The sequence below is a fragment of the Aotus nancymaae genome, unplaced genomic scaffold, assembly GCF_030222135.1.
Source record: "Aotus nancymaae isolate 86718 unplaced genomic scaffold, 86718_ANA_hifiasm-v0.15.2.pri h1tg000020l, whole genome shotgun sequence".
Taxonomy (NCBI): domain Eukaryota; kingdom Metazoa; phylum Chordata; class Mammalia; order Primates; family Aotidae; genus Aotus; species Aotus nancymaae.
This window is the reverse complement of record NW_026988432.1, coordinates 39910467-39938213: the sequence shown is the minus strand read 5'-3', so window position 1 is coordinate 39938213 and position 27747 is coordinate 39910467. Positions and strand designations below refer to the sequence as shown.

Below are 27747 nucleotides of genomic sequence, written 5' to 3'. Positions count from 1 at the left end.
GTTACCCAGGCTGGAGTGCAATGGCGTGATCTCGGCTCACCGCAACCTCCGCCTCCTGGGTTCAGGCAATTCTCCTGCCTCAGCCTCCTGAGTAGCTGGGATTACAGGCACGCGCCACCATGCCCAGCTAATTTTTGTATTTTTAGTAGAGACGGGGTTTCACTGTGTTGACCAGGATGGTCTTGATCTCTTGACCTCGTGATCCACCCGCCTCGGCCTCCCAAAGTGCTGGGATTACAGGCTTGAGCCACCGCGCCCGGCCTGTCTGAAGATTTTGACAGGCAGCTTTAGTGTCCTGGATGAGAGTGCTGGAGAAAAACCACCTGGGTTCAATTCTAGACTCTTCTGTGTAATAGCTTTCTGCTATATGAGTTACTTCCCTGAGCCTTAATTTCCACTTGTTTATAATGGGGATCAGAGTAGTACAGTACCTACTTCATAGGTTAAATATTTGTAGTGAACAGTGCCTGACAGTAAGCTTGTAGTACATGTCACTTTAATATCATTACTGTTGTCATGATTACTTTTCCCACTCTTTCATAAGTTATAAAGGAATGTTAGAAGTCAGCAAAAGAAAAGAGGTTATGGACAGGCAGCAAGGCCTAGGTTCTTCAAGTCCTTCTGATGTTTACCTTCACAAAAGTTCCCCTAAGCAGCATCTTATGCATGATATGATCTTTGATCTGATTCTTGCCCTGGATAGCCCATTTCTGCTGGGCTTCTTGGATTCTCATTTTCTAATAATCTGATCCTTTCCTGTCTGGGTTGTATGTCTTACAGGTATGAGACATCTTTGTTGGATTTGGTTCAGTCTCTGAGCCCAAACTCTGCTCCCAAACCTCAGCGCTATCTCTCCAGAAAAGCTGGGTCCTGGAATCACGGTACTTTCCGACTCAGTCCTCCAAAATCGACCCGGAAGAAGATGGGGATGCACAGGACCCCTGAAGAGCTGGAGGAGAATCAAATTCTGGAAGATATATTTTTCATTTGACATACTGCAAAATTTTCCTAGGAAATTTGTGGGTTTCCTCTCATACTGATCTAGGATTTTAAATTATTTCATTGCAAAGTAATTGTGTCTCTCCCTTCACAAGGACCTATATCACTCGCATCCTGTTATGTATTGAATATAGAAATCATTCTAACAACCCAGAGTGTTTTCAGTCAGACCAGGCATTTGATAACACACCAAGGGGGTAGGAATGGAAAATGGTATCTTTTTTACCCTAAACAGAGATTAGAAAATTAACATAGGATACTTTCTGCGTGGTGGAAACCATTGCATATTCAGCCTCATTTCAAGAGCGTATCCTTCTCAAACTTCTGCTAGAAAAGGCTGGCTCACTTTTATATACAAGAAAAACCTTTCCACTGAAAGATCCCTCTAATTTAAAAGTAACCCCTTTGAAACATAAGCAGTTTCAGAAAGGCAGACCCTCCCACCTTTCTCATCCTGTTCTCTCACAGCTGTGTCTCTGTAAGTGGTCCTTTAGTTCTGAAGCTGGAGTTGGTGCCCTTGCCGTCACAGACAACACTGAGGGCCAACTGTGAGTCCGTCTCAGTAGCCATCAGCCTAGCGGCTGCTCATTCCATAACCAAAGAGCTCAGTGAGCTAGAGGGTGAGACCCAGCCAATCCTTGGGAGCAGGCAGCACAAAACCATGTCAGGGACTGATTGCCCTGGGGAAATTCAGTGGAGGCACAAGCCTGAAGCACTTTTCCTACCAATGTTCAGGTGACCACCTCTCTGATATCCCAGAATGAATAAGAGCAATCTCTAGGTATTTTTTATTGATCCAAGTATTCAGTTTATTCACCCTCCATCACATACGCTCCTGTGAACTTCCCAAAGTTGTGTCTGGGGAAAATACCACTAGAGAGAGAGTGACACTAGTTGCTGCAAGCTGATGGGCTTCCTCTGGCCCTCCCTTTTCCTCCATGGGGATTAAAGAATACGAGCTGACCAGGCCTTGCAGGTGCTCTGCTCATGGCCCCAAAGAACCATCTCTACTTCCCAGAGCATGTTCCACCACCCGAGCAGGGTCTCCCTGCTTTTTCTCACTGGGCCTCGCTTTGACCCAGAGAAAACCTGTGGAAGTTATGCAGTGCAGACCTCATCCTCTCTGCTGTCTTTTCTCCCACAGAGCTCTTGAGATGGGTCCTTCAGCTTGCAGTGGGCTCTAGTAGCCTCTTGAGCTAATGGGGATGATGACCCTGGTTTAGCCAGAGTTCAAAACTCTCCAGTCATTGAAAGCAAGGAGAGGGTGTGCCAGGGCAGCCTGCATGCAGTGAGCCTGCATGGCTTCTCTGAATTATTGTTTTAATTGAAACTAAATTATTTCAATCTAGAAAAGCCTTGTTGAGCAGCCTCCTTGTCCAGAGAGATCCAAAGCTCGTGTCTCTTCAGGCTGAGCCTGGCCCTGTTGCCTCCACCCAGCCTTCTTTCACTTGGATTTTTTTATTCTTTGGAAGATAAAAGAATGGAGCCCACCAATATTCTATTTTTCTTCTGAAATAAGTAGAAAGTCAGGACTAACTAGTTGTAGTCATTTCCTTAAAAAGTTGGAGGATCATTACAGATTAAAATTTCCTTGTAAAGTTCACTTCTGAGAGTAACCAAATCAGTTTTATCCCATACCAAAAAGCCTTGGAGTATGGCGCTTTCTGTGGTATGGCAGAAATGGGTGGATGGCAAACTGAGCTCTCAGCCATTTTTAGGTTGCCAGAACTTGCTTTTCTCTGCCCCCTGTGTCATGACCAGCTTATGTGCACCTGACTCCCATAGACTAACCATGCCCACAGTCACCCATTCCAGACTCCAGTGTCCTTAAAACTCTCTGGAGTGAGAGGATGCCAGAGGATCAAAAAAAGTTCACAGAATAATCGTAAACAGAGTCTAAACTAAAGGCTTTTGGGGGTCACAGCCATAGAGTAGAGTTTAATTGCTTCTTTGCCTCTCCATGAATGGCCAATTTGGAAAAGCAAAGATGGACTTTCAGCAGAGCATCAGTCAACACATTTTTCATATGCCAAACCCATCACCAGTTGCCTTTTCTTCATTTGTGGACATTTTGTTGGTGTTAATGCAAGGGCAATGGGTATAAATTTGTGTATAATCTAATGTCTTCATTATTAATTGAACAGTACATGTTAACATTTTAACCTGTTTAGATATACTTTGAAATATATACATACATATGAATGAAAGGGTTGTTGCAGAGCCCCCAAGCTATTGCAGACTATCCCAAGAGAAAGGAGCAGGCACAAAGGAATCTGCCTTTCCTCCCTGTCAAGTCTCCCGCCCTTGACAGGTTGGGATTTGCTCGTCTAGCCTTTATACACTTTCCCAAAGCAAGACTGGACACATACCGAGGGTGCTGCGGATAGTGCCACGGCATTGCCCACCCTGCTGCCCACCTCCTGTGAGAGAAAAACCAATCAATGTTTACAAAATGGAAAAGGACACAGCATGTCCTTTGAACTCCCTAAGTAAGGCCCACAGTGCTTGACTTAGAGAACCAAAGTTAATCACAGAAAAGCTTTTGCTGACAGTCCCCCTTCCCGGAGGCACACTTGTGTTTACCCAAACCTGATCCCCATGATGGGGACTTTTCTAGAGCACCCCAAATGGCATGGGGAGGGAAGGACTCTTTCTCCTCCCTCAGAGCCACTCTTCACTTGGCCCTGCTTCTGGCACCAAGTTCATAATAGAGAACGGCTGGCCAGAGAATCAGGGAGGAGAGAGGCCTGTTGGGGCACAGCTGGATGAAGTCTGCTAAGAGAGATGGAGGCTGTGGAGGACTCCTTCTAGCTCACAGTTTATCCTCAGCTCAGAGTGTATTTTGAATATGGGCAAATGTTTATGTATGTATGAGATTTTAAGTTAATAAATCATCTCTATGGCTATTTTCCCCACGTGGATTTGATATTGAATTGTCCCTTGAACATCCCTCATCAGATCAGTGAGGCATAGCTTGAAAGCAAGTGCAGAACCGCAGGTTATCAAAATGTTATTTTCCTCAATACTTGTTAAAACAGCAGGAGCCTGTGGCTGACTGAGAGAAAGGAAATGGTTTGTCACATCCCAGTAGGTTTTTCTGCTGTGGCTCCTGCTCATTCATATCACGTGGACAACAAGCCTCCTCTAGACTGTGTGCTTGCTGGAACAGAACATTCAATCTATGTGTACCTCTAAGTCCCTTCTCTGTGCCTAGCCCCATAGCTGCTCAGCAAGGAAGAAATATCACAGCACTTTTAAGACAAGAAAAATGGTTCTGCCAGTTGCCTTTAGTTGCTGGAAGAATGTATATGAGGGCTTCAGTGCCTGAAACACTCAATTCTGAGATCATACCTGTGGATTCAACTAAGACAGTCAGAGACCCTGTCCTGCCCTCTTCCCCCCAAGCCAGGCTGGCACCTGCACCTGAGTCAGGAGACTTTGCAGCTGCCCCTCAGAGGCACAGGTAGCAAGGACAGAATCATCATTCAACAGCTCCCAAACAATATGAAAATTGCTCATGGATTTCTGGTAACACCTTTTAGGTGTTTAGCATTCTGGAACCCAGTCTGGGAATCAAGGGACTTCAATCAAGTATAGGATCCCCCCTAATTTGAAAAAATGCCCTGTGAATAGCCCAGATTTTCAGCTGACTGTCTCATCCCTTATTTCCACCATTGTGGTTCTCTCTTTCCTTTTACAACAAGACTTCTAACGGGAGCACTCTTGGATTCATTGCCCCTTTTCACCTGACAAACTGGCTTTCACCCAAGCCCAGTTTAGAGAGAGACGAGTCAAAGTCCAGTTTTTACTCTTGACTTTTCAGCACTCCTGGTCAATCAGCAACCAAAGCCCGTGAACACTACTTCCTTTTATTATTATTATTTTTTTTTTGGTAATAGCTTTATGAGATATTACTCAAATACTGTACAATCTACCTACTTAAAGTGTATAGTTCAGTGGTCTTTAGTATATTCACAAAGTTGCCACCATCACCACAATCAATTTTAGAACAATTTTATCACCCCGAAGAGAAACCTGCACCCGTTAGCAGTCACCCTCCATACTGCCAGCCCTAGGCAACCATTAATTGACTTGTCTCTATACATTTGCATATCTGGACATGTCATATTAATGAAATCATATTCTATGTGGTCTTCTGTGACTGGCTTCTTTCACAGCATACTGTTTTCAAGGTTCATCCATGTTGTCACATATACGTGGTTCCTTTTGATTGCCAAATAATATTGTATCATATGAATATACATTTTTGTTTATCCATTAATTAGTTGATGGACATTTAGGTTGTTCCCCCGCCTTTTTTTTTTTTTTTTTTTTGGTTATTATGAAGAGTACTGCTATAAACATCCATGCAAAACTTTTTGCTATAATCCCAGCACTTTGGGAGGCTGAGGCGGTTGGATCACAAGGTCAGGAGTTCAAGACCATCCTGGCCAATATGGTGAAACCCCATCTCTACTAAAACTAGAAAAATTAACTGGGCTTGCTGGTGGGTGCCAGTGGTCCCAGCTACTTGGGAGGCTGAGGCAGGAGAATTGCTTGAACCTGGGAGGCAGAGGTTGCGGTGAGCCGAGATTGCACCACTGCACTCCAGCTTGGGCAACAGAACGAGACTCCATCTCAAAAACAAACAAAAAGTTTCTTGTATGGACACTCCCTTAAACCAAAGCCTAATCCAAAGCAAAGCCCTGACTCTCTTCAATTCTATGAAGGCTGAGAGAGATGAGAAAGTTGTAGATGAAAAGCTTGCAGCTAGCAGAGGTTTAAGGAAAGAGACTATCTCTATAATGTAAAAGTATAATGTGAAACAGCAAGTGCTGATGTAGAAGCTATGGCACATTTATTTATCCAGAAGATCCACCTATTGATGAAGGCAGCTACACTAAACAATGGATTTTCAGTGTAAATGAAACAGCCTTCAATTGGAAGAAGATGCCATTTAGGACTTCCATAACTAGAGAGGAGAAGTCAATGCCTGGCTTCAAAGGACAGGCTGACTCTCTTGTTAGGGGCTAATGTAGTTGGTGACTTTACGTTAAAGCCGGTACTCATTTATCATTCTGAAAATCAGGGCTATTCAGAATGATGCTAAACCTACTCTGCCCATGCTCTATAAAAGGAACAATAAAGCTTGTATAGTAGCACATCTGTTTACATCATGGTTTACTGAATATTTTAAGCACACTGTTGAGGCCTACTGCTCAAAGAAAAAGATTTATTTCAAAATGTAACTGTTCATTGACAATATACCTGGTAACCCAAGAGCTTTGATGAAGATTTACAAGATGAATGTTTTCATGTCTGCTAACACAACATCCATTCTGCAGCCCATGGATCAAGGAGTAATTTCCACTTTCCACATCTTACTGTTTGGGAAACACATTTTTGAGGCTATTGCTACCATAGATAATGATTTCTCTGATGGATTTGTGCAAAGTAAATTGAAACCCTTCTGGAAAGGATTCACCATCCTACATGCCATTAAGAACATTTGTGATTCATGGGACGAGGTCAAAATATCAAAGTTAACAGGAGTTTGGAAGAAGTCAATTCTAACCCTCATGGATGACTGAGGGATTCAAGACTTTAATGAAGGAGGTCACTGCAGATGTGGTAGAAATAGCACGAGAACTAGAATTAGAAGTGAAGCTAAAGATGTGACTGAATTGCTGCAATCTCATGATAAAACTTGAACGGATGAGGAGCTGGTTCTTCTGGACGAGCAAAGAAAGTGGTTTCTTGAAATGGAATCTACTTCTGGTGAAGATGCTGTCTTGAGATGGAATCTACTTCTGGTGGAGATGCTATGAACATAATTGAAATGACACCAAAGGACTTAGAATATTATATAAATTCATTTAATAAAGTGACATCAGGGTTTGAGGGAATTGACTCCAATTTTGGAAGATGTTCTACGGTGGGTAAAATGCTACCCAATAGCATCACATGCTACAGGGAAATTTTCATGAAAGGAAGGGTTAATTGTGTGCCAAACTTCATTGTGGTCTTATTTTAAGAAATTGCTACAGCCATGCTGATCAGCAACCACCACACCGATCAGTCAGTAGCCATCAACGTCAAGGCAAGACCCTCCATGAGCAAAAAAGATTACAACCCCTTGTGGGCTCAAATGATCCTTAGCAATTAAGTATTTTAAGTTAATATGTGTATACTGCTTTTAGGCATCATGCAGTTGCACACTTAGTGACTTCCTTTGCTGTGACACATGCTTTATAGTGGTGGTCTGGAACCAGCCCCGCAATATCTGAGCTATGCCTGTATGTCTTTATGGGGTAATGACCTGGAAGTGACAGAATTAGGAAAGAAGCATGAAAACCCAGACCCTGTAGTAGAGGAGAGGAATCCAGAATGTTGGGCATGTAGAGTGGAGGCCGGTGGGTGCCAGGCAAGCATCGAAAACTGCTGAAGCATTTCCTGTGTGCCAGACCCTTGACTAGGCCCTGTGCACCATCTTATTCAATCCTTATGAGATGAGGCCTCTTTCCTTAGTTTTCAAAATCATTCCATTTTATGCGTTATGCTTGTAAGCCATATCCTTTATGTAATGAAGCCAGGTATACATCTATGCACACCTAAAGCTTGAGGGTGACTTTTTGCACCAATATTGAAAATGAAGCTTAGCAAAACTTGCCAAGGTTACCAGCTAGTCAGAAATAGAATTCAAACTCAGAAACTGTGGTGGGAGGGTCCTTGTTTACTTCTTCCCCTCTCTTTCCTATTTCTAGTCAATCTTCAAGAAGTATCAAGTCCAGCAACGTGTGGACTTGTAATCCCAGCTCTTTGGGAGGCCAAGGTGGGCGGATCATGAGGTCAGGAGTTTGAGACCATCCTGGGTAACACAGTGAAACCCATCTCTACTAAAAATACAAAAACAGTGGGACGTGGTAGCATGAGCCTGTAGTCCCAGCTACTCAGGAAGCTAAGGCAAGAGAATCGCTTGAACTTGGAAGGCAGAGGTTGCAGTGGGCCGAGATCACGCTGCTGCACTCCAGCCTAGGCGACAGAGTAAGACTCCATCTCGAAAAAAAAGAAAAAAAGTTGTCAAGTCCACTTCCTATTTTCAAACTTACCCACTTCTCTCTATCTTTGCTGATGCTTCCCTAGTACAACAGTTTCTTTATTGGTCTTCCTGCCAGATGGCCAGATTCATCCTAGAATATGTGACTCTCTCTGCCTCACTCATCTTTAAATGGGGATCACAGCAGAACCTACCTCATGGAGTTATTGTGAAGGTTAAATGAGCTAACGCAGGTAGAGTGTTCAGCATAGAATATAGTAGCACTCAGTGAGGGTCACCTGTTATTCTCCATAAAGCTACCAGGTCATTATATCAAGTCACACCTGGGCTTAAAGCATTGGTCTCCCACTGCCCTCTGTACTTCACATAATGCACGCTGTTCTTAGTGACTTGGCCCACTGCAGCCTTTAGACCTCCAGCCCCTTCTTTTCCCACTCTATTCCTCTTGACTTCTGTGCTTCAGCCACCCTGAACTTTCAGAGTTCCTAAAGGCACCGTAGTATCCTTTTCCTGACCTTAGGAGCTTTTCTCAGCCCTCTGTACATCTTTTGTCACAATACTTGCTGGAATGGCCTGTTTACTGTTCTGAATTCTCCTTTAGTCCGTAAGCCCCTAGATGGCCAGAAAAACATATCAGTCTTACTCATCACTAATTCCTCAGAATTCAGCATGGTTCCAGGCACATTATAGGCTCCCAATCACTATTTATCAAACAGATGGATGGGGAGGCACATAAGAGGCAAGAAGAAAATGTAACAAATCTGTGGCCCCAAAGCCGGGTACCCTTTGGACTACTGCAGCCTTCTTGCAGCTCTCTAAACAAAGTGGAAAGGAAGGGCCGTACTCAGAGGGCTGGGGAGGGTGCTGGTGGGAGACGCCTCCAGTGCTCCCTCTTCAGTGCCATCTCCACACTCACTAGCATTTTCTTTCTTACAAATCTAAGATTTGTAACTTCACTGCTTAAAAATACAAAAGTCTCCCCGCTGCTTACAGGAAAGGAGTGGACCCCTCAGAGTGGCACACTGGCGCACTCAGCATCTTGCCCCTCCCTGCTGCCCGCTGCAGTTCACAACTATTGGCCATCTCCCAAAGACATGCTGCTGTTTCCTGCCTAAGTGACTTTTCAGGTCCCTCTCTCGGGTGAATCTTTCCAGACCTAGCTCAGTTATCACTGAGCTAGAATGTCAAGTGTTCAAAGATAACACATATTCACTTTGGAGAACCCAGTCTTACCGCTTGTGAGCTGTGTAGATTTAGGCAAGTTGCCTGTATTCTCTAAGCCTCAGATACAATAAAGATACTTGTTAAGATGAGAAGTAACCATTTCTACCTTCCAGGTTTGGTGCCTGGTATGCTGACCTAGATCTAGAAAGTAGCCCAGATGAAAACGAGAATGATGAGGGCACAGTGTCCATGAAAGTAGGGCGAGGCAGGGTGCCCAGTGGAGCCAGAATGGGTGCTGAGAGGGAGGTCGTTGAAACATAGGAACCAGAAGGCCCAGGAGTAGGAAGCAGTGTTGATGTTTGTGAGAGAGTAGAGGAGGTGGTTGGCTAGAGGACAGGCCCTGTCTGACATCTGGCCAGGACATCAGAGCTGGCCTCTCCCTCCCCTCCTCCTTGCAGGCCACAGCTGAGCAGCCTTAACTGACACCTCCTTGGCACCAGCACACAAACAACAGCCTATGGCCTGACCTCTGCCAGGATGCCCTAGGCTCTTGCCCTTCACCTGTTCCGCACCTATAAGACTCTGGTGTTTGCCCTCCTTGATTCTTCCAGGTGCTGCCCACCCTGTTCTTCACCTCATTCTGAGTCCTGAGATTGGCCACTCCTGTGCTGAGATGAGGGAGCTGGAGGAGGGAAACCTGGCTCTCACTCCTCACTGCTCTCCTCACTGCTCCCTCTCCTCACTGCTCTCTCCCCTCACTGCTGTCTCTCCTCACTGCTGTCTCTCCTCATTGCTCCCTCTCCTCACTATTCTATCCCCTCACTGCTCTCTCTCCTCACTGCTCTCTCTCCTCACTGCTGTCTCTCCTCACTGCTCCCTCTCCTCACCGCTGTCTCTCCTCACCGCTGTCTCTCCCGACTGCTGTCTCTCCTCACTGCTCTCTCTCCTCACTGCTGTCTCTCGTCACTGCAGTCTCTCATCACTGCAGTCTCTCCCGACTGCTGTCTCTCCCGACTGCTGTCTCTCCTCACTGCTCTCTCTCCTCACTGCTGTCTCTCATCACTGCAGTCTCTCATCACTGCTGTCTCTCCTCTCTGCTCTCTCTCCTCACTGCTGTCTCTCATCACTGCAGTCTCTCATCACTGCAGTCTCTCCTCACTGCTGTCTCTCCTCACTGCTGTCTCTCCCGACTGCTGTCTCTCCCGACTGCTGTCTCTCCTCACTGCTCTCTCTCCTCACTGCTGTCTCTCATCACTGCAGTCTCTCATCACTGCAGTCTCTCCCGACTGCTGTCTCTCCCGACTGCTCTCTCTCCTCACTGCTGTCTCTCATCACTGCAGTCTCTCCTCACCGCTGTCTCTCCTCACTGCTGTCTCTCCCGACTGCTGTTTCTCCCGACTGCTGTCTCTCCTCACCGCTGTCTCTCCTCACTGCTGTCTCTCCTCACTGCTCCCTCTCCTCACCGCTGTCTCTCCTCACTGCTGTCTCTCATCACTGCAGTCTCTCCTCACTGCTGTCTCTCCTCACTGCTGTCTCTCCCGACTTCTGTCTCTCCCGACTGCTGTCTCTCCCCACTGCTGTCTCTCCTCACTGCTGTCTCTCCTCACTGCTCTCTGTCCTCACTGCTCTCTCTCCTCACTGCTCTCTCTCCTCACAGCTGTCTCTCCTCACTGCTGTCTCTCCTCACTGCTCTCTCTCCTCACTGCTCCCTCTCCTCACCGCTGTCTCTCCTCACCGCTGTCTCTCATCACTGCTCTCTCTACTCACTGCTGTCTCTCCTCACTGCTCCCTCTCCTCACTGCTGTCACTCCTCACTGCTCTCTCTCCTCACTACTGTCTCTCCTCACTGCTGTCTCTCCCGACTGCTGTCTCTCCTCACTGCTGTCACTCCTCACTGCCGTCTGTCCTCACTGCTGTCTCTCCCGACTGCTGTCTCTCCTCACTGCTCTCTCTCCTCACTGCTGTCTCTCCTCACTGCTCCCTCTCCTCACCGCTGTCTCTCCTCACTGCTCTCTTTCCTCACTGCTCTCTTTCCTCACTGCTCTCTTTCCTCACTGCTCTCTCTCCTCCCTGCTGCCAGTTGGGATGGGATGAACTTTTCGGCTCTGGTTTCCCATGTTCGCCTCTCAGCTGCAGGTGATTTAAGCTTTTTGGATTTATATAACATTGGGAAATGGTAAACTGTGTAAATTTGCTATGTTTTCCAGGAACAGTTATTTATGGAAGGGCATTTTTAACTCAAGTGCTAGAAGTGTTATATCATTATAATAAATTCATGCTATTCAGACTTTCTTACATTGTAATAAATTTTTTTCTAAGCATGAATGAGAAGATCCATGATTCTTCTAATACACCATTATGTATTTCTTCTCAAAGTGACATAGCTTACTACATCAAGTTGGAGAATAATAGAAGGAGATTTACTGTGTTGGAGGGAAAAAAAGCAGCTGAGCAGCAATGAGTGTAGGAAAGGACTTGGGAGCAGTGTTCACAAGCAGAACTTCTCCCTGCCTCTGCGTGCTTCTTAGCCAGCTCGGAGGAGCAGGCATTGAGGGGTTGCATCCCCTCAATCTTCCACCTGAGCTTAGGGACAGCATTTGTGCAGAGAAATGGGGCACCCCAGTGGCCCTCTGCGCTGTCCTGTCCAGGGGCAGGTGTTGGAGTGGGGCTCTATTAGAAGGAGAAACCATCTCTCTGCATTATATCGAAGCCCTGCCAGGAGCATCAGTCTGGGCAGAGAGCTGCCCTACATATAGCACCCTCTCCTCACCTCACTCTTCACCCGAGAGCTCACCTGGATCAGAAGATTCATAGCCTCCATCAGATTCTCAAAGGGATCTCTGATCCAAAAAACTTCAGAATTGCTGGTCTTGAATGAATTCTGAAGCATTTTCTGACTGTCCACTATGTGCTAGCCAAAGTTTAGCAACATAGTTCCAGACTTCCAGCAGAGGACAGTGCAGTGAGGCAGAAGGTCAAGTTGAGCTGCACTTAGAGTTCCCTGAGGTCAGTGTGGTCACAGAGCCCTGAACAGTAACCTCTGGGTCAGGGTCTTCAATCAGAATTTTCCCAGGCAGAGGAGCACTGTGTTCAAAGGCATAGAGAAAAGAACCCCAAGGTAGTCAGCTCCTGGACAGCCGTGAATGCTAGGCTTGGTGTTTAAACTCAAAGGAGCAGCAAGGCTTGTGCCTGCATAGGCCCATGAGACCTACATAGATGGCAATCCTTGGCAAGTTTACTTAGCGCTCCATCACAGACTTAGGTTTACGTTCTTGCTCTGTAGCTGTGTGACATTGCATGAGTCCCTTCACTAGTCAGTGCTTCTGTCTGGAAAACATAGATAGCACATGTATGCCTGTCTGCCTTGCCTGGCATAGTGTCTGTGGGGATCTAATGAAAGGATGCTCGTGCACCTCTGCTGGGTAAACAGCTGCAAACCTCTTTATACATATCAGGTGTCTGTAACTTATCTGAAGGCCGGCAGGGGGCAGTAGGCCCCTCTGAAGCATGCAGAGTTGGGGATTCCGTGATAGCCAGGCAGAGCTGGAGAGTTGGGCCTGCCAGCTCCCAACTATCGCTGCCTCCTGCTGCGCGTCACCATCTCAGGCAGTGCCTCCAGCAGAGCACCCCACTGCCACACTTGTCCTGGTTTCAGAATGTCATTTACCTCTGTTTCTCCCATCAGCCTAGAACTTCATCCCCCATACAAGGTCCTGGCTTCTCAAGACACCTCTGCCTCCATGACCCTGGGTCTCCAGGTCTCAGCCTTAAGGAGTGTCAGCAGCAGGCAGAGCTGAGAGCTGTTTCAGGGTTGAGACCTCAGTTGTGGTCCACATGGCCATCTGCCTCCATGAGGGGAGCCTGTGGGTGGCTCACTGCCCTTCCTCCTCCCACTCCCCACCCCAGTCTGCATGCTCTACCTCTAGTATTTCCAAATCTGCCCCTTTCTTCAGAACTGAACAACCAGTGATACTGTTTTCTTGTTTTGCCTGTCAGGTTCCTCCTGGGGATGGAGTGAGAAGGGCATCCCCACTTGTTTCTGAGCCATGGCTAGTGCTTTCTTAATGGGCTGGAGGAGAAACCATGGTGGCCTGATCATGCTGCTGGGACTGCTAAGGCACAAGCTTCCCATGGCCATAGTTTGGGAGTTTCTCCTTTCCTGTTACCCAGCACATTGTCTGACGGAAGAAGCGGGTGGGGATTTGGTTCTGCAATGCCCAGTTCACATGGCTGCCCGCTCTCCCCAGGCTCACCCAGCTAATGTTCAAACCAGCCACATTTTTTTCATACATTTTATTTTGAAGTCAGACTTACAGAGAAGTTTTAGAAATAATACAAAGAATTCCTTTATCCCCTTTACTCATATTCCCCAAGGGTTAAGATTTAACTTGTTTGCTTTATCATGCATGCACTCTGTCACATATAAACACTGTATAGTTGCTTTTTTCTGGAAACATTGGAGAGTAAATTGCTGACCTAATACCCTTATTTTCCCAAAAAGTTCAGCATATATTTCCTAAAAACAAGGACAGCCTCTTAAATAACCACAGTGCAGGTATCAAAATTGAAAAATTAATGCTGACACAGTACCTAATCTTATTTAAAATTTACCGATTGTTGAACTAATATCCTTTGTAACCAAAAACAACAACAAAAAACAAAAAAAAAAGGAAAAGAAAATTTCTGGCCCAGGATCACAAGTTGCATTTAGTTGTCTTGTTTCTTTAAATAAGTGCGAGCCATTTACTTCATAGAACATTTTGGGTTTGTCTTGTTTCCTTATGATTAGATTCAGGTTATGCATTCTCAGCAAGAATAAGTGAGTCTCCTCAGCACATCTGACCAGGAGGCCCATGTGTAGCTATTTGTTACATGTTACATTCCAGATGACACTAACTTTGATCACCTGGCTGAAGCGGTGTCTGCCAGGTTTCTCTTTGTATAATAAAATTACTAACTTTCCCTTTGTAATAAGTATCTTACGGGGTATACTTTGAGACTATGTAAGTATTGTTTCTGATCTACCTTTTTTTACCCAGTCGTTTTATCACCCATTGGTGTTTCAGCACATTGCATTTAAAGCCTTAGTATTCTACTCTGCCCTGCCTACTCTCTTTGGCCAGCCCACTGCTAAGAGAAAGACTGGAAACAGAGACCATTCACTTCTGATCCTCAGGGCCTTAGCTAGGGCAGGAGCTACATACAGAGCAACACCCAACAGCATGATAACAAGAGCTCAGGAAGTGGTTCCCTCTCAGGGCACTAGAATGTCAGAAAACAGGTGCTCAGTTTCCAGTAGACCCCCTGGAGCAGGTCAACCCTGGACTAGGACTTAAGGACAGGGAGAATTTGAATGGTCAGAAGTCTGGAATGGCATGAGAATCTGTGTCCATATGCCATGTTTAAGGGCCCCATGAGATCTTGCTTGTCATCCCAGGAGCTCTCAGACTACTGGGAAGACCTGATCTACCAAGCTTTCTTCTGATACCTATTCAGAGTTGGGGCAACATGGGACAGAGGAGCCCTGCAAGAGTGGGCCAGGCCCAGGGTGCTTCAGAAGAGGCCTGTGGGAGGCATCCCCCTTCCACTCCCCACCGCTTCTCATGCGTTCAGCAAACACTGGTGAGCACCTACTCCATGCCAGATATTGAAGTCAACGCTAAAGACACAAAATACTCTCCAAGGGGATGCCTTGAGCCCAGAGATTCTTAAGGTCACTCAGCACTCAGGGCAAGGCAGGAGCTGTCTTCTGCCCAGAGTCAAGAGCAGAATACAGTGGAGGGTAAAACTCCCTGCCAAGCTCCCTCATTCCAGGGGACTCTCACGCCCAGAGCAAGGATGAGGTCACTCACAGTCATGCCTGTCCTCTGACCTCTCTCTTCTCCAATGTCCTTCCCAGCACTTGCCAGAGAGCTTCAGGTGCACTGAAGTTGGGCCACATCCCTGAAACCCAGGCTACCTGCTCACTTTGCAGAGGAGGGATCTGAGACCAGAAAGGTCTGAGCCTTTCCAGGACAGGACTGACTCCATTTTTCTATCCCATGAACAGTCTGTGTGTTTCTGTTTGAGGCTTGGAAACACAGTCAGCAAAGAGGCTTTTGAGGCAGGAGCCATTATGCATGTGCCTTGAATAGGTAGATTCTTCCAATGTAATATGAAGATTAGATGCATGCCATCTGCCATCAGGCAGACCTGGGTTCAAATCCCAGTTCTGGGGTTCATGTGACTTTCATACAGCATATAAGCCTATCTGTAAACTAGGGCCCAGGATCATTGGGAAGAGTAACTGGAATGGTGGCCCTGAAGTAGCCAGGACAGGGTCTAGATGATCAGTAAGTAGACTGTTTTGAAACAAGACCTTGTGTTTTTCCCCAGCATATTCCCAGCCTACCTAACACATCCTGCAGTTCTTCAGAAGGTCTGGGGTCCTTTGTTCCTCCATGACCCCTCCCATGGAGTCCATGTAACACCGGCTCACCCTACAAAGCCTGACCCAAGTGTCTCCACTTTCCCAGCTGTCCCACCTGGGGCCCCCAACACAGTTCCATCACGCTAGTGTGCAGTTAGTTGTCTTTTGCTTGTCAGGCAACCTCATGGGGGAATTAGCGCAGCAGATTTTGAATCCTGGCTCCATTAGTTTCTTGCAGTGTGGTTTGGGGCAGGTTACCTACCTTATCCAAGCCTCTGTTTGTTCATCTGTAAGGTAGGGTGATAGCACCTTGCAGAATTACAGGATTAGAGATATTACTCATAACATACCTCACATTGGGCCGGGTGCCTAGTGTATGCTGTCTTCATCTCTTCACCTCTAATCCTTACTGCAGTGCTGTGCTCAGTAGGTACACAATAAATATCGGTTCAGCAGGTTAGGGAACAAATTACTCCCTATGCCAAGGTAGTTTTCATTTTAAAAGCAGAACTAATGAGGCCCAGGTCTAACCCAGAGAAAAAGGCCTAACAATGGGATCTGAGACCCTGCATAGGACTGGGTGCAGTGAGAAGCTTGGGGCATCTGTGTTGGATCTCCATAGTAGAAGCCCACATCCTGCCCATGCAGGATGAAAATGACCCACAGTCGTCCTGCTTCTGAAGCCCCTCCTTGGTCCCCATGAGGAGAGCAGGGAATGGAAGGGAAACAAGGTTGACAGCTCCTGGGCCCACTGGACTTCCTGCTACCCCGATGCCCATGGCCCCTGAGCTGGGCCCCAGGAATAGCTAAGGACAGAGTGGCAATGGCAGCAATTAATCATGTTGGAGACCTTGAAGACAAGGCATCTTCATGCCTCAATTAGAAGTATGGGGCCTTCACAAATGGCTAAATTTTCCGCTTTATTTTAATAAGCTTAATTTCTTTTTTTCTGAGATGGAGTCTTACTCTATCAACAGGCTAGAATACAGTGATGCAATCTCAGCTCATTGTAACCTCCACCTCCAGGGTTCAAGCGATTCCCCTGCCTCAGCCTCCTGAGTACCTGAGACTCAGTGCACGCCACCAAGCCCGGCTAATTTTTTGTATTTTAGTAGAGATAGGGTTTCTCTATGTTGGCCAGGATGGTCTCGATCTCCTGACCTTATAATCCACCCGCCTCGGCCTCCCAATTGTTGGGATTACAGGCGTGAGCCACTGCACCTGGTCCATAAGCTTAATTTTTTTTATAAGCAAATTCTTAAGATCAATGCAAACCCAGCTGAGCACCCCCAGTTTGCACTGATCTTAAGAATTTGCTTCAAGTTTTCTCTGCAGTTCCGTGTACTGGGGGAAATGGCTGACATAGCTCAAAAGGCTTTTGAACTTCAGGTAGCTCCATAAAATGTTAAAAAATATTACATTTATTTCAATTTAATTTTCTCTCTTTGTTAATAATAAAAGCTCCTGTCTGTCTGTATAACCAGCAAGTGCTGCCAGGGAGGGGGACTTATGCACCAATTAACATGTTGACTCTGTTGTTACTCACTCACCTTTAAGAACACCAGCTCTATCAAGGAGAGAAGATAATCAAGGAGTGAAGGGAAGAAAAGGATTGGTACCTAGATCATATAGATGCTGCCATTTCTTCAAGGTAAAATTGGTATTGTTGGCTGGGCGTGGTGGCTCGTGCCTATAATCCCAGCACTTTGAGAGGCAGAGGAGGGCGGATCAAGAGGTCAGGAGTTCAAGACCAGACTGGCCAATATGGTGAAACCCCATCTCTACCAAAAATGGTGGCTCGTGCCTGTAATCCCAGCTACTTGGGAGAACTGCTTGAACCAGGACCCGGGAGGCGGAGGTTGCAGTGAGCCAAGATCGCGCCACTGCACTCCAGCCTTCCCTACAGAGTAAGACTCCATCTCAAAAAAAAAAAAAAAAAAAATTGGGATTGTTGAGAAAGAAAACCAGAAGAAAGAAAGCGGGGAGACATGAGAGAAGGGCTGGAGGGAACGGCTGTGCGGAGAGTTTTAACTGAGGGAGATGTGATGTAGAGAGCAAGGGCACAGCCAGGCAGACACACCTGGACTTGAACACTGAGTCTAGGTAATTTAGGTGAGGGACTTCACCTCTCTGAGCCTCAATTTTTGCATCTGGAAAATTAGGGTAATAACATCTACGTCATAGAATTATTGTTGAGAATTCGATGAGATTGTAACTAGGCAGTTCTTAGGGCAGTGACTAGCACAGAGCAGTGTCCCATAAATGACAGCTACACCCGTGCCTCAGTGAGTGATGCCCAAATGATGAGAGTGGGATTGGATGGTCCTGATGCCTCTGCTCAGTCAGTGAGTCCTAAGCATCCCACGGCCTGGGCTCATCTCTTGGGAGTCACATGGGGCAGCTGCAAGGAGCCTGGGCACATCACTGCCTGGCTCTGGGTCTCCTCACTGAAAATGAGGATGACAGCTGAGTTCCTTCCACCTCTACGCTCCGTGCCCACACACTTAAAGAGCAGAGTGAACAAGAACTGGCGACACTGGCGGCTGCCAGGGAGAGAAATGGGTGACCGGGTTCAGGGGTGGGAAGAACTTCATTGTTTCCTTTTTCCTGTGTTTTGAATTTTGAAATATATTTGAATACATTAACTATTCAAAAAAAAATAGATAAAATGTTTTAAAATGCAAAGAGCAAATTAGTATGCAGCCTGAGGCCATGTGAGCCTGGAGGAGGAAGGCTGCAGACAGCAGCAGCCACGGTGGCGTTGGGAATGCTCTTGGGAAAGGAAAGGGCGAAGAGAGCAGCAGGGGCACAGGAGTGTCAGCTAACTGGGGTTCCCGGAAAACAGCAGAGAGGCAGAGGTGTGTGCACCTCAGCATGACAGGAATTTTCTGGGAGTGGCACAGGCTGACTGGACTTCACAAAAAAAATGAAGTCCACCCCCAAATAAAAAAAAAAAAGTGGTCCTGTGTCAAGTTCAAGTTTGCTTCTGTTGGAGGTGAATTGTCAATGGAATGGAATTAAGAAAAGGGAAGGAGGACGGGACTGCAGCCTGAGCCGTTCATTCTGAGTCTCTACCACTCTGATCATCCCTGGGGTGGAATGGAGCTGAGAGAGGCTGTCTCTCGATTACTCCTCAACACTCTCGGGGTGGTATCCCCATTTTAGAGATAAGGAAATTAAGGCTCAGAGAGGTTAAGTAATGTTTCCAAAGTGACACAGATGGTGTTAGAGAGAACTGGCATTTGAATCCTGGTCTGACGTCAAAGCCCATGCCTTTTTCGCTGTGATATCCTAATCCCTCCATCCCCTCTCCTAGTTGGGGAAAGTCCCGGTTAGAGCTCCACAAAGGGTGGAAGCAGAGATGGAGATGCTCAGAGTTCCCTGGAGAGGTGGGCAGGTAGGCTGGCAGGAGGAGAGAGAAAAGGTAATATAGAGGGGTCTGGGGAGCTGCTGCTGGCTCTCCAGGCTTCCACCCTGTCACTAGCAAGTCCCAGGGCACCTGGGAGTGTTGGGGACCAGACACTGGGGTGTAACCAAAGAAGGGAGGACTTGAGGAGAGAAGGGAGGGCAGCTTAGAGAAATAGAGGGAGGGTCAGTAGAGACAGGAAACCAGAAAGTTAAAAAAAAATCTTATAGTTGCAAGCATTCATCTGGGCATGGGAGGGTGTGTTGACTATATGCTTATTCTATGTGCTATCATTACTTAAAGGGCATTTCCAGAACACCTGCCTCTTTAGGACACGCCTTCAGTTATCTGTAATTTACTCATTCCTCTCTTCTTTATTCACTCATTAATGCAGGAATGAACCAATATTGACTGAATATCCAACTGCCAGAACTAATTAGTCTGTTGGAGGTAGTATATCAATGGTAGCTAATAATTTTTATTTGGGGGTGGATTCCACTTTGAAAATAGTCAAATGGCATTCACAGCCAAGTCTGATGCTGTCACTTTGGGCTGGACCCTCTAAGCTCACTGCCATATGTCCCTTATCCACTTTACCAAGTGGGCAAGCAAGGTGGAGAATGTTCCTCTGTGTTTTGCCTGCTATAATTCAAACACTAGCCCCGCAGCCCCTGTGCTATGGGATCTGCAGCTTTGCCCAGTTCAGCATGGGCAGTCCTGGAGGACGGAGGCCCTGGCGGCGCTTGCATGAGTGGGGAAGCTCTGCTGTGTCTTGTGTTTCTCTCTGCCAGTGCTTAGCGTGAGGGATGGGGTGTAATCCTGCTCAGAAGAGGAAAAAGGTCAGATCTTTAGAAAAATTCAGAGAGGGGGGGAGCTATTAAATGAAATGTCTCAATAAACATAACTTTTTCATATAAGCATCACAGAGGAAGGAGGACAGGCGGAAGAGAAGAAAAGAGAAAAGAGAGACAAGCTGTGACTACACAGGTGTGAAAGAACAACTGGAAGGACTTTGAAAGTGCTGCTGGGAACAGGTGCAGTTGCTCTGGGGAGAGGCTGGAGAGGGGCCTGGGGCTTCCACCAGGAGCCGGTTCCACCCCAGGATAAGACCATGGTGAGGCTATGAGGGCCAAGTTCCCCAGGGACTGCCACGGCAAGGCTACAGCTGCCCAACAGGCCAGAGCCAGCTGGCAGACATCAATGAAGCATGGAAAATATTAAGGGGAAATGGAGGCATTTATGAAATGACATGATACGTGGGATTTTTGTCAAAATGTGAGTTGATGTATGCTGAAGCTAGGTAGTGAGTTCATGGGGATTCCTTATGCAAGTGTCTCTACCCTTGATTATTATGCTTGAAATAAAAAGTTTCTAATAATAAGCAAGAGGTCTTTTACAAATAGGGGAGCTATGAAGGAGCCACACACGGCAGATAGGATAACAGCAAAGGAATATAAGCCATAGAATAAAAGCAGAAATTAACAAGAATTTGTCTTGGGTTCTCTTAACTAACACTGCAAGTCAGGAGTTCCCAACCAGGGAGTGACGGATGAGTTGCAGGGATCCCTGCGCTCCATAATTGTGCAAAGTGATCTAAGAGTTTCCAGCGAGTTTTCAAGGAATCTGTTTCTCCCAGAGGTTAATAAATTGTATTCTTTCTTAAGTGTGCTATGCGTGTGTTAGTCACCTGATGCGTGGTTTTTAAATGGAAGGTTTCTTTTCTAGAACCGGGATGATCACATCTGGCTCCTGTGTTTTCAGCTGCCTTCTCAGTCAGCCACACCCAAAAGAGGGCAACATTGCCTGGCTTGCTTCACAGCCCATCTCTCTGGTGGCAGCTTCCAGGGTGCTACAGCCCCGAGCCACAACACCTTCAGTGGAGGTAGGGGAGGGCTATGTCCCAGAGACAAGGGTGCGCAGTGGGGAGGCGGACACAAACGAGAGAGGTCTGGGGAGGTCACTTGGTCTCCAGGAGGCTTCCCGGGGTCTGAAAGAGTAAGAGCGGGTGCTGGGGGTTGAGGCCGTCCCCTTCTGGCAGATTCACCGGCTTTCAGCTGCAAATATGCAACAGAAATCACTGTGTTGACTAGCCTGAGGCTCAAAACCTAAAGACACCTCCCTACTCCTGGGAGAATTTCTTAGAAAACACCTTCCATTCTTCTCAAGGCAGAATAACACCCAGTCTGACATCCAGCCCCTTGACACTAATTCTTCCAAGTCCAGCTCTCTAGAATGGACAGAGCAGGCTGTCACTAGGACTTGCAGCCTGGTTGAGCAGCAAAGGGGAGTTAGTTTAGGGGTCTCATCAGTTCCTCTCTCTTGGAATCATGTCCACATTTAGGTCAAGACTTAGAGGCCTTCCCTTATTTGCTGACACATGAGTGTCTCTCCAGCCTAACGCATCGTAGGCTAGTGTCAGAAGCAGAGTTGGCCCCCGGCCCTGAGAAGAGAGCTGGGAGGACAGGACGGAGCATGGGGCCAGGCACTGCTCTGCAGCTGGGGTGCTGAGCACTGCTCTCCATACCCTCCTTCAGAGGAGAAAGGTAGGGAAGGAAGCCCTTTCCCCACCTCCCACAGCAGGGCACAGACTGACTGGCAGTCAAGGACCCTTGTCTCTGGGGGCTTGTCTTCCCTCCTCCAGGCATCTGAAGGCTTGAAGCTTCCCTGCCTCTCACCTGGCAGCCCTCCTGTCTCAGCAGTGGAGAGAGGTGGAGGCCCTGGGAAAGAGTCTGTCCGTTCCTAGACTAGACTGCAGGACCGAGGGCAAGGGAAGGGAGGAGGTGGGAGAGCCAAGATTGAGAAGCAGGTCTGTCCCAGGCCAGAACTGGGTGAAGGCATGCAGCTGGTGTGCAGCTGCCACAGCGCTCCTTTCCAGAGGCCAGCTGCGCCTCTCCAAGGCCTGCGTGGTGGCCTTCCTCCTTTGAAACGCTCTTCTCTCCCACCCTGGCATTCAGGGTCTGGACACCTCTCTCCAGCTCGTATCTAAGTGTAGGACAGGCAGCGTGCCAGGAAAACCCCCAGGGGAAGGTCCTCTTATTTCTTTGTACACCCCTGCCCCCAACGGGCCCCTGACTGAGGGCACTGCCCAGAATCCTGTTTTCTCCATGCCGGCAAACTGCCAAAGCAGCAGGAGGTGCAGGGCCAAGAGCAAGGGGCTTGCTGGCAAATTTGGAGTTGCATCCTCATCCTTCTTCCTTTATTGTGGCCTCTTCCCTCCACTGCCTCCTTCCCCAAGGTGTCACATGGCCTTCCCCCAACCCAACTCTCGCTCGGCCTTCAGGTCGGGTGGCCTCCTTTCTGTTCTGCTTGGGCACTGCGGCCACCCCTGCCAGGGACCCAGAAGAATGGATTTGCAATGGGGACTTTCAGACACACACCAGTCCAGAGAGCTTCTTCCTAGAGTGGAGCAGGCCTCCTTTTACTGTCCCCATCACCTCCCAGAAAGAGCCTCACATGCTGAGGCTCAGAACGAGGACCTGTGTAGCGGACAGATTCCATAAAGAGGACCAAAGCTACTTCCAGGGGGCGAGCCTTGGGGCTGTGAGGCACAGCTGGCCAGAGTCTGAGAGGCACAGACCAGTGAAGAAACCTTTTTTTTTTAAACTGTGCTTTATTTAGGGCTAAGCTGGAGAAAGCGTCATCCAATAGTTACAGAAGGTTACAAGGAGTTTTAGGGAGTTGAGTGTGAAAAGAGCAGTTGTACTGAACTGCAGCTGTTTTCTTTTTTTTTTCTTTTTTCTTTTTTTTTTTTTTTTTACATCTGGACATCCTAAAAGGAGGAGTCAAGAGAAAAAAAGAAAATGAAAAACAACAACAAAATTGACAGAAAGAAAGGAAAGGCAGGAGGCCCTCGAGGAACTGGAAATTTGTTCTTCTAAAGGGAAAAAATGGTAGGTCTGAGAATCCCCCGGCCTCCAGATGAGCTGGACATCAATGAGAAGGAATCGAGGCAGAATGCCAAAGCAATCTTCCCAAGGGTGCAAATAAATTATAATAAATATGTTATACTTTAAAATATATGTGTTCTTAAATAATTCAGTGTTTTTTCTGATTCTGAGTTTTTTTAAGCAATGTCTTTAACTGCTCTAAAGTCATTTACCAAAGATAAATATCGTGCTTTCATTAAATAGTTTTCCTTGTTTTTTTCTCTATCATTACAATTAAAAGTCCTACAAAATATGCAAATTTATTTACAGAAAAACAGAGCCGGCATCATTTAAACATCCCTGTTTTTCAAAATTCCTTGTAAACAGTTTCAGAAATTCTTCAAAGATTGTTTATTTTTCTCTCTCTTTTTTAAGGTTTTGTGTGTGTGTGTGTTGTCTAGTTGTTTTAAGATGAAAGTTCCCAGTTCTCCCTTGCCCGGAAAGTCTCTGGAGCAAGCGTGGAAGGCGAGTGAAGCGGAAGGTGAGTGAAGCGCGCGCAGCTCCCGGAGGGAAGCGAGAGGCGAGGGCGGCGGCGGCGGCGGCGGCGACGTCCCAGGCGACGCGACCGGTCCCGGCCGATGGTGTGGCCTCCACCGGCGACGGGCAGCCAGGCGCCCGCAGGTCTGGGGCGAGTTCGGCCTGGCCCTCTGGGACAACGGCGTCCGACAGCACTCGCGGGGAGAAGGGATTGATGCTCAGTCTAAACTCTACAAAAGTACAGTCCTACAACATCTGGGATTTTAGCAGTAACGCTAACTTCTATAGTTTTTTTTTTTCCTTTTTTATTTTTATTTTTTTATTTTTTGCTTTCCTCTAATTTTTCTTCTATTATATAGGTATTTTAAACTTTTCCTTTTTAAAATTCTGTACAACTATTATGATTTGAAGAGGGGGAAGAGTTAGAAGCATTTACAGACTTTTCACAACAATGACCTTGCCTGGTAAGTCCCGTTTGTTCCCCTCCTTGTTTTCTCACACTTCACTGTTTATGAGTTTTAAGATTTGTGTTGCTTTCCCCAAATATCCACCAATTTGTTCATCTTAACAGCTCCATCCAGACATAGAATACAGAAAACCATAGGAAAGTGTCATAGACTTGGATGAGGGTCATCAAAGCGCCTCTCAAAGTATCAAAGAACTATTATCTTGCTGTTTTAAAAGCACTGAAGCGTTATTTTTCCTTTTTTTTGTTTTTTTTTTTTTGTTTTTTTCTTTTAATTTTTTATTACATTTTTCATAGAATCGCTCTAAGCTGTTTCAAGAACAGCCATGAGGCAGGAAGGAGGGGGTCCTCCATTCCCCCTCTATTTGACATAGAGCTACACATCTGCAATAAAAAGTTTGGTCCTTTGGTCCCTAAATAGCTAAAGGAATGACAGATAGAGATGCTCAGTGGCGGCCTCCCAGCCGCCCCCTGGGGACCAGGCCCCACGCACCGCTTGCCCCAGCCTGCCTCAGGCACCCGTGGGCTAGAAAAGCCCCGGGATCGGTAAGCAGCGTCTCCTCCCAGTTCCCAGCCCTTCAGCCTCCCCGTCTGGTCTTGTGATATTTTGTTTTAAAGTTGCCTTTTTTGTGATTTTTTTTCTCATTTTTCTTCATCTTCTTCTTCTTTATGTCATATATATTTTTCCCCCAAACACGTGCCCTCTGAACTCCATAGACGCTATACTTTCCTTGAAGAAATGTTACAGTCACACAGACAGTGTCTGGAGTCTTCAGCTTGATTGATATTGGCTGATATGTCAAAGGTGTCATCCAACAGTTCTCATTTATAAATATATATAGAGAGAGGTTTGTTTTTTAATGTAGCCCGTTCAGCATCCTGCCCTAAAATGAAGAAAATCAGGGCTGATTAAGCCAAGAGGGAAAACACAAAAAGCATCCAAACACCAATAGGAACCTGCCTCAGGGGCTAGGATGGGAGCTCTAGGGCATGGTGGGAGGGAAGGAGGAGAGACCAGTATGAGAATTAGTCATGATCATGATACATTAAAAAGAAATATACTCTTCTATTCAGAGTAGAAACCACTGGGAGGTCTAGTGGTGATGGTTGTAGCTAAGGTTTTGTTGTTGGAAGAAGGTTCTTGATTTGGGTTACTTTAGCATTCTGAATTGGGGGTAGCTAGATCTAAGGGGAGAATTTGGGACTGTGGGATATGAATTCATAATTAAACTTGTCTCTGAGGGATCTAGCCCAGATACAATATGTATACAGAAGCCTAGCAAACAAGATAGGAAAAATCTAGCTGCCCAGCCCACTCCTCCCGGCTCGAGGAAAAGAAGGAAGACACATCCGTGACTCAAATTTTGTAGAATCCTTGCCCAGTTTCCAGCCAACCACTTCTTTCCCGGGGTCAGTAACTATTTGCGAGGCTGTGTATATATATGTATATCTGGATATATGTGTAGAATATATTCACCTGCACATATGTGGATATACATGGATATGTGTGTATGTATATGCATATATACACACATACACACACATAATACTTTTCTCATACATGCCAGGGAATTTAGAGGAAATTCAGAACTTCAAGGGAGTGGATGGGAAAATCTAAAAAAGGTCAGAAGAGATTTAATTATGAAACTTAAATAGATTAACTCAGACAGTGCTTGATTTTGTTTTGAATGGTGGCTTTTTGGTGTTTTTTTGCTTTAAAAAAAAATCATGATCTGACTAGAATCAGAAGGCGAATGCTTAATCATTGTGAATTAACAAATGAGACTCATCTCCATTCTAGCAAGCAGCTTCCACTTATACATGGGGGTGACTGGTTACATCAAGAAAGTTAGAACTGCAAAGCCCCCACTTGAGGGGACAACGTCATGCGTATATCAATCCATGCTGGCAGGTTTTTCACACTGTTGATTCAACAAACAGCAAACCGTACACAGCAGTCTAAACAATTACAACACCAAATAAAATAATAATAAAATTAAAAAACACTTGTCAAGGACCCTTTTTCAGTTGTAAACAAAAAGGTGCATTTTGCTTTTGTTAGTACTGTTTCTTCCAAACCAACCAAAAAAACCCTCCCAAGCCCCCAGTCCCCAGCCTCCCCTTCCCACATTTAATTTAGCAGAAGTGGCTACAATACAAACCTTACAATTGTTACCGGGCTCTCTCGCAGAGGCCTCTGGCTTTGTACTCTAGTTTTTTGGTTTAGAATTTTTTTTTATCATTCTGTTGCTGTAGATATTTTGTTTTTGTTTTTTTGTTTTTGTATTTTTCCCTTTGAAGTGAGATTGAAAATAGCCTAACTGGAAAAAGACCAGACCTAGGAAAGTGTCAATTGAAAAAGGCCCCCAAATTTCTAGAAAAAAATAAAATCACAATATTTTCAAGTGCAAGTAAATCAACCACGCATAGATATTTTTAAGATGTTTTCCTTATTTTTAAGAAAAAAAATAATGGTTTGCACAGGTAAATGATCCCATGTTTGATAATTCAGGAATTCATCTTTATTTTGACTATTTTTTATTCTTTTGTTTTGTTTTTTTCTCTATGTGACATCTAGAGAAGCATAAAAAAACGCTGAACAAGAAAAACCAAACAACAGAAAGTAAAACCACTGCAAGCACCAAGAACGAAACGAAAATGAGCACAGCAAAAAAGATTGTGGCAGCACAAAAGTCAAGAAAATGCACGTGTGATCATGACTGGCCAATCATCAACTGATACAACATCCAAGAAAAACGCTCCAATCACAGCACCTCCACGAAACTTGACGGCAATTGTCATGCAACCGATTCTTAGCCTTGTTACATGACGCCATCATGTCACACTGTGAACTTTGAGTTGATTTGAACTTACGGATGGGGGACTTTTCTCCACTCTCATGTGATTACGTGAACTTTATTCCTAGCTCAGCGCGAGACTGTGGTGGATTTGACTGGCCCTGGTTGGGTTGTTGGAATTTGATTGAATGACAAAAGAAGAAAAGATTTATATATATATTTATATATGTAGAGAGAGAGAGAGAGAGGACAAGAGAGTGTGGGTGGGGGAAGGAAGAGGTGGGGCAGGGCAGGTAGGGTTGGGGAGTGTGGGAGGGCAAGGAAGGTTGGGATTCAGGTGAAGGAGGGCAAGGAAGAAGTTAAAACAAAATTAAAAAGAAAATATATTTATACAGCACCAGACCACAGCATCAATCTAGAAGCTCGGATGAGAGAACAGCAGTCAAATCAAAGAGAACTGAAAAGAACTCAAAGGATGGAGGAAGCCAGCAGACAAACATGGGCACATCAACACACACACACGCGCGCACACACACACGCACACATACACACATACACACACGGTTGTTTATGCAGACACATGATACACTGTGAACAGAAGCAGAACCTCACACAGGGCCACTAAGGGCATCCATCATGCGTTGGGGAGAGGGGCATGGGCGGTTTGGCAAGGGGGCCAGAAAAAAAGTAAAACAGCCCCTCAAACCACCTTGGCCGGCAAGCGATCTTGGGGAGCAAGCACTCTGGTTTTCATCACCCCTGATTCTTTCTCTCCCCTAGGGGTGGTGCTCCCCCAACCCCCACTCAGCTTTCTGTGACTGCAGCCTGTGGGCCAGCAGGGGATGTCTGTCAGGGTGGCCCTGGTCAGCTGGGAAGGTCAGAGGCTTGCTACGGTGACTGCTGTGTCCACAGGGTCCATCTACAAAAAGCTCTGCTGCTGTAGTACCACCCAGGCTGGCAGCAGCTCAGCCCTCCCACCCTGTGGATTTACCCTGGCCACTATCCTAGAGAAGGCTGCAAGGGCACCCACCGTGGAGGTTACGGG

At 46.3% G+C, this 27747-nt stretch overlaps 2 protein-coding genes across 52 annotated transcripts in view; one reads left to right on the top strand and one right to left on the bottom strand.

The window, feature by feature from the left end:
* Positions 1 to 4727, top strand: part of KIAA1328 (KIAA1328 ortholog) — a 347638-nt gene extending 342911 nt beyond the window's left edge. For both annotated transcript variants that reach the window (XM_012440766.3, XM_012440767.3), the window contains one exon: positions 781 to 4727. In XM_012440766.3, coding sequence (XP_012296189.2) covers positions 781 to 991 — 211 coding nt within the window. In that variant the 3' untranslated portion in view covers positions 992 to 4727. The remainder of the gene's footprint in view (positions 1 to 780) is intronic.
* An 18999-nt stretch (positions 4728 to 23726) lies between these two features.
* CELF4 (CUGBP Elav-like family member 4) overlaps positions 23727 to 27747 on the bottom strand; it is a 321991-nt gene continuing 317970 nt past the window's right edge. For 40 of the 50 annotated variants that reach the window (XM_021670046.2, XM_012440773.3, XM_012440774.3 and 37 more), the window contains one exon: positions 23727 to 24788. Coding sequence is in view for 3 of the 50 variants with exons in the window: in XM_021670036.2 (XP_021525711.1) it covers positions 26810 to 26863 (54 nt within the window). In the remaining 47 variants the exon portion in view is untranslated. Of the gene's footprint in view, positions 26864 to 27747 lie in introns of all 50 variants that reach the window. The other 10 variants (XR_010343624.1, XR_010343626.1, XR_010343625.1 and 7 more) reach the window with 2 other exon arrangements.